At 42.6% G+C, this 18,931-nt stretch overlaps 1 protein-coding gene across 1 annotated transcript in view; it reads right to left on the bottom strand.

Moving 5' to 3' along the window:
- The window catches only part of Nipa1 (NIPA magnesium transporter 1), a 45,066-nt gene that overhangs the window by 8,132 nt on the left and 18,003 nt on the right, over positions 1 to 18,931 (bottom strand). The window contains exons 2-4 of the mRNA XM_021167566.3: positions 14,119 to 14,166; positions 13,024 to 13,114; positions 3,928 to 4,088 (exon numbers count right to left, since the gene is read on the bottom strand). Of these exons, the coding sequence (XP_021023225.1) occupies positions 3,928 to 4,088; positions 13,024 to 13,114; positions 14,119 to 14,166 (300 nt within the window). The remainder of the gene's footprint in view (positions 1 to 3,927; positions 4,089 to 13,023; positions 13,115 to 14,118; positions 14,167 to 18,931) is intronic.

The following is an 18,931-nucleotide window of genomic DNA, read 5'->3' as shown; positions in this document are numbered from 1 at the left end:
TCCTTGGACGTCTAGCTGAAATATCTGGTTATTTAGTTACAAATTATCAGAGCTAGAGGTTATATGGGTAGTTCTTGTACATATTTCATACACATTAAAATTTTCACAAATGCAACTTCCATGTAGGCTGCAGGATGGTTATTCTTTCTGATTGAGACTTCAAGAGTTATCATCCTCCATTTCAGAGAGGCTATACTGCTGATGGCAAGTGTTCATGCTGATAGCATAGGCTCAGAGTAAGTCATGAACATGCTATCTCATGTCAGTTTCTATCTATGTCAACCGAATATTAACAGCATTCACACCTTTTGTGTGGTCTGCCAACTTTTCCAATAGTTCTATTTTAGTATTTACATTAAAGGTAGAATCCTGCTATGGCTTCTTTATACAGTTCACCATTATATTGACTGCTCTGAAATTCCTGGTGCAAGTTGATTTCATAGGTTGTCCTTCACAGATCTGGAAACCAGTGGTTATGCCAATCAGTCCTGTAGACATGCACAGCAACAAGTATGCACATGCAAACAAGCAAGCCAGTAGGAGGAGCTCAGGCCCTCGAGAGAGCTAGCCCTGTACCGGAGGCAGCCTTGGGAAGAGTCAACGGAGGGACAGTTAAAAGCTGACTGAGAGCTTCACCTACAAACTTGCCAACTGGCAATGGAGGGCAGAAAGAGTGGTATATGTAAGCACAATATACTAGCTCCCTATGGGCCAGGTTTGGAAGATAAGGGTGTAAAACCAGAAGCAGCCTGAGTACAGGCATAGGATCAGCAGCACAGTATGAATGTGGATCTGTCTGGGCTGGCACGCATGGAAAGATGGATACAAAGAACCTTGATGCCAGAAGGGACAAAATCAGATGACATTTCAGAAGGGTCTGTAAAATCAAAAAGGCTGGCATGATAGGAACTGGAAGTAAAGGGTAGTGGAGACTGGCCTCATCCAAGGCTGCCATGAGACAACTGAGGCATCCTGGCTAATTAGATAAAGAAGGGACAAGAACGCCAGCCATTGGGGTTGGAGGGAGGCTTAGACAGCAGCCTCAGGAGCTATATGTGAGAATGAAGCGTTCACAAGCAGGAAATCCTCTTTCCTTTTCTGTCTCAGCCCGAGATTCTCATTTCTCAGATGCCCCCAGATGTGTGACTTTCCGATCTGTGTATCAAGCACATTTCCATCATGGTCCTCTTTAAAGGAGCCAGTTTATGCCTTTTCTCTTCAGTAACTCAACCTCATGAAACTTACATCATGGACACCCTGTCTATCTAGTCAGATTTGGTCTCTAAATCTGCCCTTCATAAGGTAAAACAGTGTATGTGTTCCCCCACCCCCGCAGCATAAGCTTCTGCTTTCTGAAGTGATGCTGCCAGCACTGAGAAATGTGGACATCGAAGCACTAAGTATCGCCTTCACTTCCTGCGGGGCCATGCACCTTAGCCATGGTCCCGACATTCTAACACTGACATACACACCCCAGTCCCACCATGCTCCCTCTAAATACCTTTACAAACATTTTCTCTGACCTTCCGTCTTTGAAATGTTAGACGTTGTATATTGGGGGGAGGGGTGGAAAGATAATTAAGTGGTGGTTTAAATTTCCTCTAGGGCAAAAATTACTTGTGCCGTTTGTACCTTTAGATGAGAGGGGGAGGGAGGGATAAAGGGAGGGAGGGGGAGAGAGAGAGAGAGAGAGAGAGAGAGAGAGAGAGAGAGAGAGAGAGAGAGAGAGAGAACAAGAGCTGTGCCATGCATATACTGGCAGCACTGAGTGGATTCTGTAGGTTAAAGAAAAGCACCAACAGTTGAGAGGGTAAAGTGGAGTATGGATGGGGCTGGAAGAAAAGGAATGTGTGCACTATTTGCATGCCTGGTGGCTGAGGAGGTCAGAAGAGGGCATCAGATCCTCTAAAACTGGAGTTACATGCGATTGTGAACTACCATATGGATGCCACAAATCAAAACTCACTGCTCTAGAAGAGCAACAAGTGCTCTTAACCTCTGAGCCATCTCTCTAGCCCATCAAATTACATTGTGTACATATATTATGAAATTCTCAACAAATGAATATATTTAAAGACATCATAAAATCATCATCACCAACAAAACAAAGTTGGACGTGGTGTCATATGCCTGTAATGTGAACAGTTAACAGGTTGAGGGAGGGGGACCATAACAAGTTTGGGGCTAACCTATGCTACATAGCAAGCACCAGGCCAGCCAAGCTATATTTTGTGACCCTGAGTAAGAAAAAGAAGCACAACAGGAGGAGGTAGAAGGGAAAGAATAATAATAATTATTATTATCATAATCATCATAAGAAAGTTGTCAGTGAAGGAGCTAGAGAAAAGACCCAAGGAGTTGAAGGGGTTTGCTGCCTCATAGGAGGAACAACAATATGAACAAACCAGTACCCCCCAGAGCTCCCAGGGACTAAACCACCAACCAAAGAGTACACATGGTGGGACTCATGGGTCCAGCTGCCTATGTAGCAGAGGATGGCCTAGTCAGTCATCAATGGGAGGAGAGGTCCTTGGTCCTGTGAAGGCTCAATGCCCCAGCGCAGGGGAATGCCAGGGCCAAGAAGTGGGAGTGGGTGGGTTGGGGAGCAGGGGTAGGGGGTAGGGGATAGGGGATAGGGGATTTTTGGAGGGGATACCAGGAAAGGGGATAACATTTAAAATGTAAATAAAGAAAATATCTAATAAAAAAAGTCAGAATCATGTGATTTTATATTTTACATGTTCTTAATATTTCCAAGTTAATTATACATAAGGCTGGAGAGAGAGATCAGCAGTTCAAAGCTCATACTGCCTTTGCAGAGGACCCAAGTTTGTCCCAGTACCCAAATGGAGCAGCTCACAACTGAGTGAAGCTGCAGTTCCAGGACGGTGTGACACCTCTCGCCTCCAAGGGCACCTGTACTCATGTGTACAGAGGCATAGCAAAGATAAAAATAATATAGCATAGTTATACATATATAAGTTACAAATGGATAAATAAGTGGGAACATTCACACCCATCACAAGTAAGGGGTCTGGGAATACGGCTCAGAGGGGCAAGGCTGACTTAGCCTGCATAGGCCGAAGTTCCATTCCTGGCTTGGGGAAAGATAACTTATAGATGTGCTCCTCTGGAAATCGTATGAACCTTTCAGGGCACCCTTGCCTAGTTCACAGAGTTGTCAACTTTTTAACACCTTTGTCTTTATTCTCATACTCAGAAAATACAAACTTTATGAGAATAAGGAAATATTAAAATGTGAAATGTTTGCAGAGATGATGGTTTGAATGAAAATGACCCCCCCCCCACACAGGTTTGTATATTTTAATACTACCAGTTGGTAGAATTATCTGGGAAGGGTTAAAAGGAGTGGCCTCGTTGGAGGAGCTGTGTCACTTGCTGGCACGCTTTGAGGTTTCAAATAAGTTATGCGAGCCCCATTGCTGTCTCTCAGCCTCCTGCCGGTGGAGGATCAAGCCCGTGAGCTCTCAGCTGTTCTGGTCAACATTCCTTTGCTCCATCATCACAGACTCTTAACCACAAGCTCGCTCTGAAACCATGAGCCCAAGTAAATGTTTTGTTTCGTAAGCTATCATGCCCATGGTGTTTTGTTGCAGCAACAGAAAAGTAACTAAGCCAACAGGCATAAAATACCAAAGGGAAATGACGTCTTAACTAGCTTCAATATGAGGTCTCCAGGTAATCAAACCAAACTTAAGAGTACCTCTGAAAGTTGGGTTTGGCATGTCCTCATAGCCAGCTGATGTACACACAGAAATGGACAGCCAACCATGGTCTGTGGTCAAAAATCAGAGTAGACATTGTACTCCTGCCCCGCTGGAAATCATCAGGACAGAGTGGTAGTATGAGCTGTCTGGCTTCCTCAGGAAACACACTGAGCCACCCGCTCTGCTAAGAACGAGTTACCTGGATTGGTCAGCTTCTCCTCCAACTCGGCCTGCGTGGTCACGCTCTCAGACTTCGGGGAATGGATGATCAGCACGACAGAACCTGCGCAGCTTAGCAGACAGCCCAACTTGCCCAAGATGTTGAGCTTTTCCTTTAGAAGGTAAGAAGCTAAAATGGACCTTCAATTAAGGAAAAGAAATCGTTACACTTTAAGTCAAACTTGTTCTTACTAGTTGAAGATACTTTATCTAGAAGATTCATACGTTTTTAATAGGTGTATTTTATTTTCATTGCTTTTTTAAAAAATGTTTTTATTTGTATTTTAGCACTGGGAATCAAATCCAGGGCCCTGCGTATGCTTTACCACTGAGCACCATGTACACCCTGCCCAGCATTCACTCTTTACAAAGAGAAAAATGAACCATTAGATATTTATTAAAGGTTTTTTTTTCAGCACAATTGGGTTTTTATATCATTTTCATGCATAACCAATATGTAGATTGTAACATCGTAACTCATATCACTGAGTAGTTTTAATTATCATATACATATAAAATATATGAGAAGAGGAAATTTTATTATTGACCAAAAAAATTTCTTCTTTACTTAAAAACAAAACAAATAACACACACACACACACACACAAAATAAATAAATAAATAAATAAATTCAGAAATGCTAACAGCAACTGAAGTAATGGAAGAAGGAATACAGATGGTTACTTCTCACTAACATTCAAAACTTAAAAGATCTGGCACTATTTCTTCAAATACAGGTAATGTGTAGGTATCAGTGTGTTCATCTCTTTTCCCTTTACAACATCAGCATCCAACCTGAATGGGGAAAAATGGGCTTCCACTAGGTCATTCCTATTGTGCTGTTATTAATACCGAAGATATTCAGAGGACGTGACCATCCAAGAACAGGATGCAATGGGTTCATGGTTATACTGGATTATTTACTTTGACCAATAGTCCCCAGACAGGATCCACACAGAAGCTAAGGCTACAAGCTAATGAAGAAGCAAGAGAAATGTCCCTTATTCTTGCTGAAATGAACTGACAATAGACAGTTGACAGGGGAATAAAAAAGTACCCAAAATCATCTAGTGTGTATTATCATTTGTATTTTTTAGGGAAACAAAGTTAAACGAGACAGAACGTCACTGTGTAGCCCTAGCTGGCCTCTGCTTTAGTCTCCCATGAGCCACTACACTCAGGCAGTTCACATCATAAATGTCTTGTCAATGGCTGGGCATTAACACAGTTTCCAGCCTGCGATGTTACTGGGAAAGTGAGTCATCGGAAAAGGAAGGCAGAGGTCTAAAGCGAGGCTTTGAAGAGGGAACTGGAACCAACAGAAGGGCGGAAGGGAGGGCTGCCTTGGGAAATCCGAGCGAACGGCAAGCAGAAAGCGGCCACGAGAGGGCAGCAGTGGGTAGAGAAAGAACCAAGTCCATGAAGGGTCATAATGAAACCCATCACTCTGGGTCCCAACTAAAAAAAAAATAATTAAAAATACTTACAAACAAAACCAGAAAAAAATAAATAAAATTAAGACTATATGGTTAGAACTTAAACGTTGCCTTCCCAGGGGAGTGAGAGAGAGGTAGGTGGCTGCAGGAGAAGACTGAAGAAGTGGATGGGCAGGGCTCCTCTCAGCCCTGGGAGGAGGTAGCTTTGAGTCACAGTAACTGAGGAACAAAAAAACTTGTCTTTTGCAGAGAATCAGTTGATGTTTTCAGATGCCCTTAACAGGTGCCTGGGTAAGGTGAGGATGCTCGACTCTAGACTCTCTCTCGGTCAGTGGCTCTCCTTTCCTAGTTATCCAATACTGGGAGGGGGGTTGTTAGTAACTGTAAATTAAGATTACATTTACTTTGGAAGAAATATACTAAGCCATATAAGTGAACTGAGAAATCCTTAACTTGTACTTTGGTAAATAAAGAGAATGGAAGATGACTAGACAGACCAGGCGTAAGAAGGCACAGGTTAGCGACCAGAGTTGGAAGGCTCACCCTGTTAACACACCACACTTGAGGCTATCATTTTCTGAATACCTGCACATAGTTCCCACCTCCTGTCTTATACTACTTTGTGCGAAGTCAACACAGTATACTATACTGTACCTACAGTTTCGCCCTAAAGGAGGCCTAGTCATCCAGTTTGGAAAGTAAACTGCATTGCTGAGATAATATAATAAGAAAACCATGGCAAAACATGCCTGTATCTTAAATCAGGGCTGGGATGGTTTGAATGGCGCCCATAGGCTCATATTTCGGACTACTTGATCCCTAGTTGGTGGAACTGTTCGGAAAGGGATTAAGGGGTGTGACCTTGCTGGAGGAAGCGTGAAGCTGGTGGAGGGCTTTGAGGTTTCAAAAGGCTGGAACCATTTCCAGTGCTGTCTCTGCCCCCTGTTTATGGATCAACAAATGAGCTCTGCAGCTATCCCTTTGCTCTGCCATTGTGGGTTCTCACTCTCTGAAACTGTAAGCCAAAGTGAACACTTTTTGCTTTTTAAGTTGCCTTGATCAGGGTGCTTTGTCACAGCAATAGAAAAGTAATAAAGGTAGGGGTCTATGTTGCTGCCCAAAGAATCAGGAACAAAAGGGGGAGGGTCACAGAACAAAAAACAGAGAGCTAGGTTCACCTGGGACAGCCGTCAGACTGTGCCATGGTTGAAAGGGCCTGCCATAAACAAAAGCAGAAAGATAATGAGCCTGAGTCACAAGGCCAGATCACCTCCCACCGCACTGCAAAAGACCAGAATGTAATAGCCACACGTAAAAGTGGGTTATTGATGACTTGTAAGAGTCTTATATACGGAAGTACAAACTCCTTATCATACACATCATTTGAGACATTTTTTTTTCCTATTGTGAATGTTCTTTTCTTGATGGCAATTTCTGGAACATAGTGTTTAAAATGTTTATTCACGTGTTGTGTATGTGTGTGTGCACGAAAATTCTATAGTACACATTATGTCAGAGGTCAGAGGACAACTTAGGGGAGTTTGTTTACTTAATGTGGACTCTAGGAGTGAACGTAGGTCATCCACCAGGTCTGGCAGCAAACCTGGTGGCAGTAAAGGTATCTTTACCTGCCGAGTCTTTGCACTAGATCACTACTTATTTTAAATTTATTCTTTTTATCAGTTTCATACAAGATACAATGCACCTTGATTAGGTCTACCCCAACTCCATCCTGCCACTCACCTTGACCTCCCAGTCAAGTCTCCCTCCAACCTTCATTTCTCTGCAGAATAGACATTTTAAGTTTGGTATATAGTTTATTTTTTTCTTCATGTGATTCTGGTATCATACTTAAATAACCCATTCCCTGATTAAAAATTATAGTGACTTAAACTGTTGTGTTTTTTTTTTTTTCTAGGAGTCTGCCAGTTTTAGCTCTTGGACAGATTTTGAGTTCCTTTTTGTGTGGTGAGATAGAAGCAACAACTTTGAATATTTGCCTGCCAATGTCAGCCTGTTTGTTGGCACCATTTGGTTTCTTTCTCCATTCTGGCAATGCTGGGATCAAGCTTAGGACCTTGCATGTGCTCAGAACAATGCTGAGTAGACATGGCAAAAGCGGACACACATGAGCTACCACCCCAGCCCTTCAGCACATTTTTTAGAAAGCCTAGTCTTTCTTATAGAGTTAGTTCAGTATTTCTGGTGAGAAATAAGTAAGATTGTCAGTGTATCTCTGAAATCCCAATCCTATTTTTATCAATTTGTATACCTGGCCATAATCCAGGTTTTGATTTCCATAGTGTTTATTTTATTTTATTTTATTTTATTTTAGATGAGGGCTCACTATGAAATCCAGTCTCATCTCAATCTTGAAGTCTCCTGGCATCAGCCTTTCAAGGGCTGGGCTTACGGGCACACACCACAGCATGCAGCTTGATTACTGTTTTGTTTTTTAAAGATTTATTTTTTTTATGTATATGAGTACAATTATAGCTGTCTTCAGACACAGCAGAAGAGGGCATCAGATCCCATTACACATGGTTGTGAGCCACCATGTGGTTGCTGAGAATTGAACTCAGGACCTCTGGAAGAGCAGTCAGTGCTCTTTACTGCTGAGCCATCTCTGGCCCCTGATCACTGGGTTTTGAAAGAAGTCTTGAAATTGGAAAGTGTCATTCTTCCAGCTTTCTTTATATTTTCAAGATTGTTCATCTATTTAAAATTTTCTCCATATGCATATAAATTTTAGGAACAGTGTGCCAATTTCTATGAAGAATTCAGATGGGATTTTGATGGAGTTGGGCGGACCCTACAGATTAATGAGAGCACTACTATGGTAATATTTTTTTTCCTGGCCTGTAAAATATGGGCCATTTATTATATCTCCTTTAAGTACACTCAGAAATATCTTTTGGCACTAGCATCTGCTTGAAGACTGCGAAAGACTTTCCTAGTTTTCAGGGTATGACTGCCCTTTTTTGTGAAATTTATTCCTATTTCATTTCCTTTGTTCTACTGACTATGTAACTTTAATTTTTATTAAATATTTTTATTTAGTATCCATACATGTGTACTTGGACTCAGTATACTGGATTCTATTCCATCTCTCTAATTCCTTCCCACCCCAGCCCCTACTTTTCTCTCCCAATGTCATGTTCCCATCCTTCCTTCTACACACCCCTTCCTTCCTGCCCCTCCCTTTCATATCAACTGAGAACATTTAACACTGTCTGTATGAGCATGGTATGAGACCGTTTGCATGGATAGTCTCTCAGGGCCAGTATCTCTGAAGAAAAGTGATTCCACCTCTCCCAGTAGCCATCAGTCCTGGAACGTGCTAGGAATTCTATAGGGAAAGAGAAATAATAAGTTTACCCAGATGTGAGCACTTGAGCTCCAATAATGATTGACTTTGGCACTGGGTTACTATGCCCACTGGGTTAAGAGTGGAAAAGATGATATGAGACTAACCAACCACTTTATGTACCATAAGATGGAAGAATTAACTGAGCCAAAACCAAAACCAAACAAACAAAAACCTGTGAATTGCTAAAATCTGTAATCGTTCTGCTAAATGGACATAATAACTAACTACCCACTAAGTTCTTGGCTTTCTCAGCATAAATGAGTTTGTCTCCCAATTCTTGAAGGGGATGCTTTTTTTTTTTTCATTTCTATTTCTTTTTTTAAAATTAGATATTTTATTTACATTTCAAATGTTATCCCCTTTCCTGGTTTCCCCTCTGAAAAGCCCCTATCCCCTCCCCACTTCCCCTGCTCACCAACCCACCCACTCCCACTTCCTGGCCCTGGCATTCTCCTACACTGGGGCTTGGAGCCTTCACAGGACCAAGGGCCTCTCTTCCCATTGATGACTGACTAGGCCATCCTCTTGGACTGAGTACAGGGTCCCCAATGAAGGAGCTAGAGAAAGTGCCCAAGGAGCTGAAGGGGTTTGCTGCCCCACAGGAGGAACAACAATATGAACTAACCAGTACCCCCAGAGCTCCCAGGGACTAAACCACCAACCAAAGAGTACACACGGAGGGACTCATGGCTCCAGCTACATATGCAGTAGGGGACACTTATTTTTACAGTGGATGGTGATTAATACAGAGACCCACAACTGATCAATGTACAGAGACTACGAGACTGTGGAATGATTAGTTCTAAGTGGAACATGGGAATCAAACCCCTCCTTCAGAGATCATTGCAGAAGAGAGGGTAAGCAGAAAGACTAAGAGCCAGGGGGGTTGGGTGTCTGTACAGAAACAGGTTTTACCTGACCTGACAGTGATGTTAATAGCATGCATGAACTCCAGTGGTTGTGACTGCTTGCACAAGGCCTGTACAAAATCAAGCTAAGCAAAATTCTAACATGGGTGGGGGAGGGACTCATATACTGCCATCCAAAAACAGGAGTAAGTTTTCTTCAGGGACGATGCTCCAGGGAAACATGTTCCAGGAGATGGTCCTACATTTGAGCACATACAGGTAAGCATTAAGTGGACTTGGTGGGTGTTTTAATTTTTTTTCTAAAGCATATATATATAGAATGGAGGAAAACATTGGGAAGCATCAGAGAGGCACTAGAGGGGAGGGAAAGGGGGAAGATAGCTGATCAAAATGCATTGCATGCATACGTAAATTTTCCAAACAATAGGAATAATCAGTGAATATTTTTGTTCCTTGCCTTTTCTTTTTTGGAGCTATTTTTTTTAAAATAAGAATTAGAAATTTGTATTTTTTTTTCTTGAAACAGTTTCAGTAGGTTCTCTAGGAATGTGTCCATTTCTCCTAAATTACCTAATCTGATGCCATTTAATTATTTTCATTTCTACATAGTTGTAGAAATGTCCCTATTTTATTTCTAGTCTTAGGAATTACAGTCTTGTCTTAGTTCATTTCTGTTGCTATAAGTAAGTATCCCAAACTAGGTAACTTACAAAGAACAGAGGTTTATTTAGATCCATTCTGTAGGCTGAGGATCCAAGGGTAGAGCACTGGAATCTGCTTAGCATTTGACTCCCACGGCCTAGTGGAGGAAATCATGTGGCAGGGTGCAGCGAATGCGTGAGCTCAGGTCTTTCCTTCTTACAAAGGGCACTGATGCAGTCACCAAAGTGGCCCTCCTGACCCCATCTATGTCACGTGCTGTCATCACATTCACATCCTCTATTATTGTCACAGATATTAAGTATGTTTTACCTACTTGTTTTTCTGTCAACAGGTTTATGCCTGCACGTATGCCTGTGTATCACATGCGTGCTTAGTAGCTGTGAAGGCCCTGAGACTAGAATAGGGACAGCTGTGAGTTACCGTGTGGGTGCTGGGAACCCAACTGAGTCTTCTGAAGAACAGCCGGTGCTCTCAACCATGGAGCCAGCTCTATTTTCTCTCACTTTTTTTTTTCTACTAAATTTGGTCACATGTATTCTGAAGTTGTCTTTTTGTGCATTTAACTGTCTATGTCTCCGCAGCAACCCCCTTCGTGAGGCTCACAAACTAGGCCGAGGGAGCAACAGAACTGCACATTATAGCAGTCGATTCGGTGGTAACAAATCCAGTCCTGGGAGAGCTGTACTAATCCCAAGCTTTCCCTCCCCATTTCTCTTTTTTCAAGACAGGGTTTCTCTGTGTAGCCAGAACTTGCCCTGTAGAGCAAGTTGGCCTCAAACTCAAAGAGCTCTGCCCGCCCGTGCCTCCCGAGTGCTGGGATTAAAGGCTTGCGCCACCCCCACCTGCTTCAGTAATCGCTTTTAGTGATGTGATCACTATTTAGAACTGCAAATCAAATTTCAGTATTAGTATCTATGGAGACAAACCACATCCAAGTGCTTGGCTTACTAGAAAAAAAATTTTGTTGTTGTTGTTTTTTTGTTTGTTTGTTTGTTTTGAGACAGGGTTTCTCTGTGTAGCCCTGGCTGTCCTGGAACTCACTTTGTAGACCAGGCTGGCCTCGAACTCAGAAATCCACCTGCCTCTGCCTCCCAAATGCTGGGATTAAAGACGTGCACCACCACACCCAGCCCCCCCCCCCAAATTTTTTTAAAGATTTATTTATTTATTTTATGTATAAAAAGCACACCACTGCTCTCTTCAGACACACCAGAAAAGGGCATCAGATCCCATTGCAGGTGGTTATGAGCCACCATGTGGTTGCTGGGAATTGAACTGAGGACCTCTGGAAGAGCAGTCAGTGCTCTTAACCTCTGAGCCATCTCTCCAGCCCTAGAACATGTTTTTAATAGACCTTCACTAACTGTATCAACAGAGCCTGCTACAAAGATGTGGGTGTTTTGTTGTACCTTTGAAGACACTAATAATAAACAGACTAGGATAGAAGAGAAGTAAGAACTGTTTCATCTCATGCATATGTGGACTGCAGCTTTATATCAAACAGACCTCCATCCTTACAGAGAAGAGTGTGATAAATATATTCAGTTCAGTTCTGTGTTCTGACATCAGCACTGACCGACATCAGGCAGTTCACGACAGCCCCTAACTCTAACTCCAGGTGATCCAATGCCCTTTTCTGGACTTCCAGGGAGCCTGCACTTACATGTACACATACCCACACATAGACCACACATATACACATAATTAAAAATAAAAGAAATTGTTTAAAAAAACAAATAAAATTAAATAAAAAAATAAATCTTTATCAAGATGTGGTGCTATGTAACTTTTATCTTAGCACCTGAGGTAGAAACAGACTACCTCAAGAATAGCCTGGTCTAGATAAGGAGTTCCAGGCCAGCCAGGGCTACAGCTCAAAAGAAAACAAGAAAGGAAAAAAAAAAAAGATGGAGGCTACTCAGTCTTGTACTTTGTAGCCTCTAGAATTATGAACCAAAATTAAAACCTTGCTTCTTAAAAAACAAATTATCCATTCTTAACCATTTTGTTCCAGCAAGAGAAAATGACCTTGGTGACCAAGCCAATAAAGAGGGAAATTTTTGACACCTGTCACTCTAAGTCTTTACTCTTCTCTACATCATATTCCTGGTCCCTGGAGCCATGACATTCCTTGTGACAGGCAGATATTTCAAACCATGAAACGCCAACTTTAGTACGCCAAGTTCCAGTTTGGATTGGATCACCCTGACAGAGTAAAGCCCAGAGTTCCCACTCATCACTCGGTATCCGTTTGAAGGACTGTGATGACAAATCCTTGGCCACATACACTGATGCCCATGGGCCATGTGCCCAGCTTTTGTTCGGTAGCTTACTGGAATGAGGTGGGAGAACACTGGTCTAGCAGAGGATGCTAACCATCCTCATAAAACACGAGCTGACATTTTACAGAAAGATTTCTGACAATAACACACTGTGGTATGAGGAAGACTCTAGGTTCTAAGAAGTTTTTCAGAGCAAAGCCCAGGAGGGTAAAAGCAGCAGATTCAGTGATAGCTATGAATAAAGTAGAATTTAAAACACTATACGGTGAGTTCTCAGAGAAGCATCAGTAACAGAGAGAAATACATTGGTAGGGTTACAATGAAAATATAAATTCTAAGTACAAAAGATCTATCTTCATCAACTACTTTATTTTTTAAACAGAAACATTTACAATGAAAGTGTTTTTTTTCCTATGTAAACTGAATATTAAATATCAAAACAATGTCAGTTCTCACCCAAACGGTACTCCAAGGGCACCTAAGGGAGTCACCAGGACTGTAGGAACCGCAGTGTAAGCTAGAAAGTTTCCAATCTGGCCGACAGCCACTGTCAAGAGAATCACAAGGTTACATTACAAAGTTCCCTTTTTTTTTAAACTTTTTTTTTTTTATCACCAATCAAGATTTTGCAAGATTCTGTCCTGAAAGGGCTTCTTCTGCACCACTTCTGAGGAAGCAAATCTACATGCTTGAAGATCCCAATGACAGAACTTCACTGGTCTAAGAAGTAGTTTCCACTCTGTGGAAACAGCCAGCGCTATCACAGTAGCAAGTACAACACTGAATACATTCACACTCTCTAAACGCTATCTTAAAATATTTTAACTTTTACATTTCAAACTCATTTATTTATTTATGGCAGACATGTACCATAAAAGCAGAACACTGGCACCATGTAATACTTGGGCACATGCATGTGCGCAAACATTTTTCATTTATGGTGCCAACAGTCAAAAAAACTTTAAACTATTTTTATGATATACACAGTAGTTTCTGTGTACACTATAGAAGTACACCAAGGTACCAAACTGTTTCTGACTGCCACTTTATACCCAATGACCAATCTTTCCTAGACAAATGGGGCTAACAGCCTTCAAGTGACCTTGGACCTGCTCCAGCCTGAAATGCTGTCCAGAGCTGGGCTGTAGGACCCCGAGGTGTGCTACTCCAACAGAACTTAAAAGGGGCCTCCCCAATGAGCACAATCAGCCTCAACTGAGGTAGCACTTTGCTTAAAGGGCCATATATGACAAACCGCCTGATTATTAAAAGAAAAAAATCACAGTTTATTATTTAAGTTATAGAACATGATCTTTGGTCTGCAGCTGGAGCCCCTGCCTCCTTCTCCCAGGTCAGCCATTCCACACTTTCCCATCTATTCTCTTTCAGCAGAGAGAAGGACAACAGGAAGAGAGTGAATCTGACTTGCAGAGAGTAGAAGTATAGGAGGACCTTCAAAGCCACACTCATCTTGCCCTCTCCATCCCCACCCATGTGATAACTTTAGAAAAAAATATAAGAAGACTGTAATCTACTATATAAACCACTTACTTGCAATTGTGCCAGCCCACCACACAATGTCTGTTAGGTAGGAAGTACCTATAAAAAAAGGTGAGAATATCAGGAAAGCAAGCTCATTTAGTGGTGTGTGTGTGTGTTTATGATGTATATACACTATAGGTCGACCTATATCTATAGGTCTATGGGGTTTATTAGACGGGGGGCCATCAAGCCCTAGCATTTCATCTGTTGGTGCTCTGGAGTTACAGATACTCATGACGCATTCCAAGATTTCTACATGGATGCTAGGATATGAACTCAGAGTCTCAGCAATTACACAGCAAGCCCTAGCAAATTACCTGTTTGTGCTATGGAGTTACAGATATTTATGACAAATTCCTATAATTTCCTACATGGGCACTAGGATATGATTTCAGAGCCTCCGCAATTGTACAGCAAGCATTCTTACTAACGGAGGCGTCTCCCTAGCCTTAGGAAGAAGGTTTATAAACCATATGTAAGTACTGGAGAGATGGCCCAGAAATTAAGAGCACTTACTACTCTCGCAGAAGACCCAAGTTTAATCCCTGGCATCCACACCAGGCAGCTCACAACTGTCTGTAACTTCAGTCCAGCCTCTAAAGAGGTGGTGTACACGACCCACCACCACCACCACCACCACCACCACCACCCACATGCTGAGAAGGCCAGGCTGATTCCATAACAGGCTTCAAATTGGCAGTTAGGAAGACTAAGCCTAAATCTTTGTTTTCAAGAACTGGGCAATTCCAGGCAAGTCTAGGCCTCAGAAGCTGCCCTGTCACCTGGCCTAATGAGGCAAGGACAATGGGTCAGCAGCAGTTTCCAGACTTCCTCAGTTACTTTGTCAGCAATGGTTTCCAGCCCCCATGCCCCAGTAATGGAATGTCCCTAGAGATGGAGTAAGATAAGGGTCACCTAACCCTGGAATGTCCTAATATGTTTTAAATCAGGCCTTTGAGCACACTTGGTGGCCTGTGAACACACTTGGTTGTCTCTCTATCTTGGTAATGGGAGACCCCAGCATGCTGGACTTCTGCAGAATAAAACACTCTGGGTTTATATACTATTTGAGTCCTGGCTATCATTCTTTGGTGAATTATAGACTCTTACAGTGTGTAATTAAAATTTTTCAACCTTTAAAAAAGTTATTATATACATTACCAAGTAAGAGATTCACAAGGACACTTAGAGAACTCCTCACATGAAAACTAAGCAAAAAGGAGTGAGTGTTAACTTGCTTACTCAGCTCATTAGTAATCTTTAGTCTATCAATTGGCGAGAAGCCACTGAAAGTAGTAAAGTGGGGTTTGGATGGGTTGTTTTGTTTTTTTCTCAACCAACCCAGGCTGACCCAAAAGACAAACAACTTGCTCATAGATTGGTGTTCCTTGACTAAATAAGTCACAACTTAAAACATAAATATTCTTGGGACTCTCCATCCTATTTTCCTGCCTCATGGGGAAATAAATTCTATTTATTATTGCTGTGTGAATACAGGGCTATTTATTTTCCATATACCCCGACTTGAAGGTGATTATCAAGTCCAGAGGGAACTCTATTTCCTCAGATTCTAGTGGTTAGACAAAAGCCAGCATTCCTCAGGAACTGTGAAGCCAGTTCCCCTCTACCAAAACTAGTCATTTCCCTTATCACTGGCAGAAGGACAAATGGCTCTTTGTGGGTGGTGTTTATCAGCATAACAAAATGCATGCTAGCCTCCAGGCTCCCTCAGTATCCACGTGCTTATTGCACATTTCAGAGTCCATCTACTCTTCTCCAACCCCATCCTACACTTGCCCAGCTCAGGAGCTTCTCCCCCCAGCTATTCATTCTCCCTATAACCTGCTCTTTGGGCTGTGCTCCCTCTTCTGTCTGTGCTCAGCCCTCCTCTCTGTCTCCCCCACTCCTACTCTGTCTCCCTCTCTGCTCTCTCTGCCTTTGCTTGTCTCCTGACCAGGACCAGTCTGCTGGCCATGTTCAGCCTGTTACTTTCTCTCTCTGCTCTGGACTCTTCCAGACGCCTCTGGCTGTTCTCTCCCTCATAGCTACACTAAAAACTTTGCCTTTACTCATATCATTGAGTGGTCGTGTTGCCAGTGTATGCAGTGACGTCTTGTTACCTGGGAAATTATCTCCATATCCTTAGGTTAGTGTGCTGTCTACAGTAAAGTGGTCAGGGAAATTTGAGAAAGGTAATCTACAACACAACAAAGGTAAATAAGGTCTAATGGCTGGAAAGTGGGGAGTCAGTTTAGTTGGGAGTCACCAGGCTGTGTCAGTCGGCAGGTGCTGGGAAACTGCAGATCCCTGAGCAAGAAGAAAATATATGCTTGTGTGTGTGCACACATATGGATGTATGTCTGTAAAGGTCAACAGACAACCTCCAGAAGTCAGTTATCTTCTCTCACCGTAAGTCCCACAGATTAACCTCAAGTCCTAGGCTTACACTGAATGTGCTTTTCAGCCAATGAGTCATCTGAGCACGCATGAGGACTTCTGACGTTGGAGCAAATCCATCTTGCACTATAAAATGGCCAGGAATGGAATGCTGTGCTTTGAATATGAAATGTGCCCCAGAAGATCATGTGTTTGGAAACCTGGTTCCCAACTTCTTGTGCTGTTGAAAGGTTGGAGAACTTTAGAAAGTAGAGCCTTACTGGAGGAAGTATGTCACTAGGCGCATCTTGATGTTTAATAGCATGGCTCTCTGCCTCCTGACTGCAGACAGTGTGACCAGCTGCCTTCATGCACCTGCAGCCTTGTCTTTTGTAACATAACAGACTGGATTCCTTCTTAATCTGTAAGGCTTATGGAATAAACTCTCCATTAAGTTGTTTCTTGAAAGGAATTTGGTGACATCAAGTAGCAAAGGAACTGATAGCAAGGATCACCCACAGCGCAACTGTTGCCCAACAGCAGGAATCTTGTGAATTAACAAGATGCATGACCAAGGAGAGGATCAGTTCCTAAAGGCGCCAGGATAAACACATAAAAGCAGCCAATATTAAAGGAAAAGTAGAAATGTTCCTGAAAACTGAGTACGTGAAATTAAAAACCATAATGTCAGAAAAGGTGCACAATATGTAAGTAACCCATTAATGGTGACAGATGCCCAACCTTGGTCTGTCTGTCTGTCTCTCTCTTTTGTTTTGTTTTTTGTTTTTTCAAGACAGGGTTTCTCTGTGTAGCCCTGGCTGACCTGGAACTCACTCTGTAGACCAGGCTGGCCTCGAACTCAGAAATCCGCCTGTCTCTGCCTCCCAAGTGCTGGGATCAAAGGCATGCGCCCCCACTGCCCAGCTGCAACCTTGATCTCTTCTGGGACCTAGACCTCACCTAGCTCTGCTGTATTTCCAAGTTTGCTTGTTTCTCTCATCTAATAAACTATCTTTTCCTATTCCATGTGTCTTTGTCCAAATCACTGTTTGCAGACACAAGAACCTGATAATTTTAGCAGCTGTGCTCTGAACTCAGATGTGCACCTATAACCACTGTCATATCAGGCAGCTAGGAGGGAAGCAGGAAGACTTTCAAATGCTCTCATCCTTAACAAGATTACCTACCACAGCATAATTCTCTCCTTCCTCAAACACAAGGAAAAGATGGGAAGTTCCCATGGAATGCCTGATCAAAGGCTGAGGAACCCATATTCAAACACTTTTTAAATCTTTCCCTTCCAAGGTGCCCAGGCTTAGTTCCTAATGATATAATAAAGACCATGACCAAAACCAACATGAAAGGAAAGCTTTTTTGGCTTACATTTCCCAATCACACACAGAGCATCATTGAGAAAAGTCAAAGCAGGAACCCGAAGGCAAGAACTGAAGCAGAAGCAGAAGTCATGGAGAAACACTGCTTACTGGCTTACTCCTCATCGCTTACTGAGCCTGCTTTCTTTTTTTTCTTTTTTTTTTTTTTAATTTTTTTTAACTTTATCTGTATTTATTTTATGCTGAATTTATTCCCGGGCCATGAGTTTTTGTTTCTTCAGTTTCTTCTGGGATATCTTTTTCTTCTGTGCAACCTCCTCTTCTGGCTTTGGAACGATCTGTTCCTTCTCAGTGAGGATCATCTCAATGTGGCAGGGGGAGCTCATGTATGGGTTAATCCGGCCATGAGCTCTGTAGGTTCGTCGGCGCATCTTAGGTGCCTTGTTCACCTGGATGTGTTCAATGACTAGAGAATCTACGTCTAAACCCTTAAGTTCAGCGTTACTCTCAGCATTTTTAAGCATGTGCAGCAAAAATTCAGCACTCTTTTTTGGCCACCGACCCTGTGTCCAGCCCCACTGTTTGGCCTGGGCGCACCTACCGACTCCACCATTATACCGCCGGAATGGCATACACTGCTTCTTTAAAGTGACATCCTTCAGATACTTGGTGGCTTTGCGGATATGCATACCCTTGATGGCCTGGGCGGTTTCCCGGGTGTTCTTAAAGTGAACACGAAGGTTTGACCCTCTTGATTTGCATGATTTTGTGGGGTTTTCTGGGTCAAGAGAGTAGCGAACCATCTTGGCAGGTGACCTCTGGCCGCTTACAGGAAGAGCGAGCCTGCTTTCTTATACAACTCAGGGCTGCTTGCCCAGAGATGGCACCCCCATGGTGGACTGGGCCGTCTTACATCAACCATCAATCAAGAAAATGTTCCACAGACTTGCTAGTAGGCAAATCTGATAGAAGCAGGAACCCACGTGGACCCCAGCCAACTTATAAGATACCCTCCCAGAGTTATACACACATGGAGCTGCCTGTCACCCAAAGGCATAACTGGTCACATGGGCAACAAAGACAGTGATGCCACATGACCAGCCAAAGTGGCA

Source organism: Mus caroli, unplaced genomic scaffold, assembly GCF_978045245.1.
Source record: "Mus caroli unplaced genomic scaffold, Mus_caroli_1 scaffold_8, whole genome shotgun sequence".
Lineage (NCBI taxonomy): Eukaryota > Metazoa > Chordata > Mammalia > Rodentia > Muridae > Mus > Mus caroli.
The sequence above is the reverse complement of the archived record's forward strand: the minus strand, read 5'-3'. Positions and strand labels throughout refer to the sequence as shown.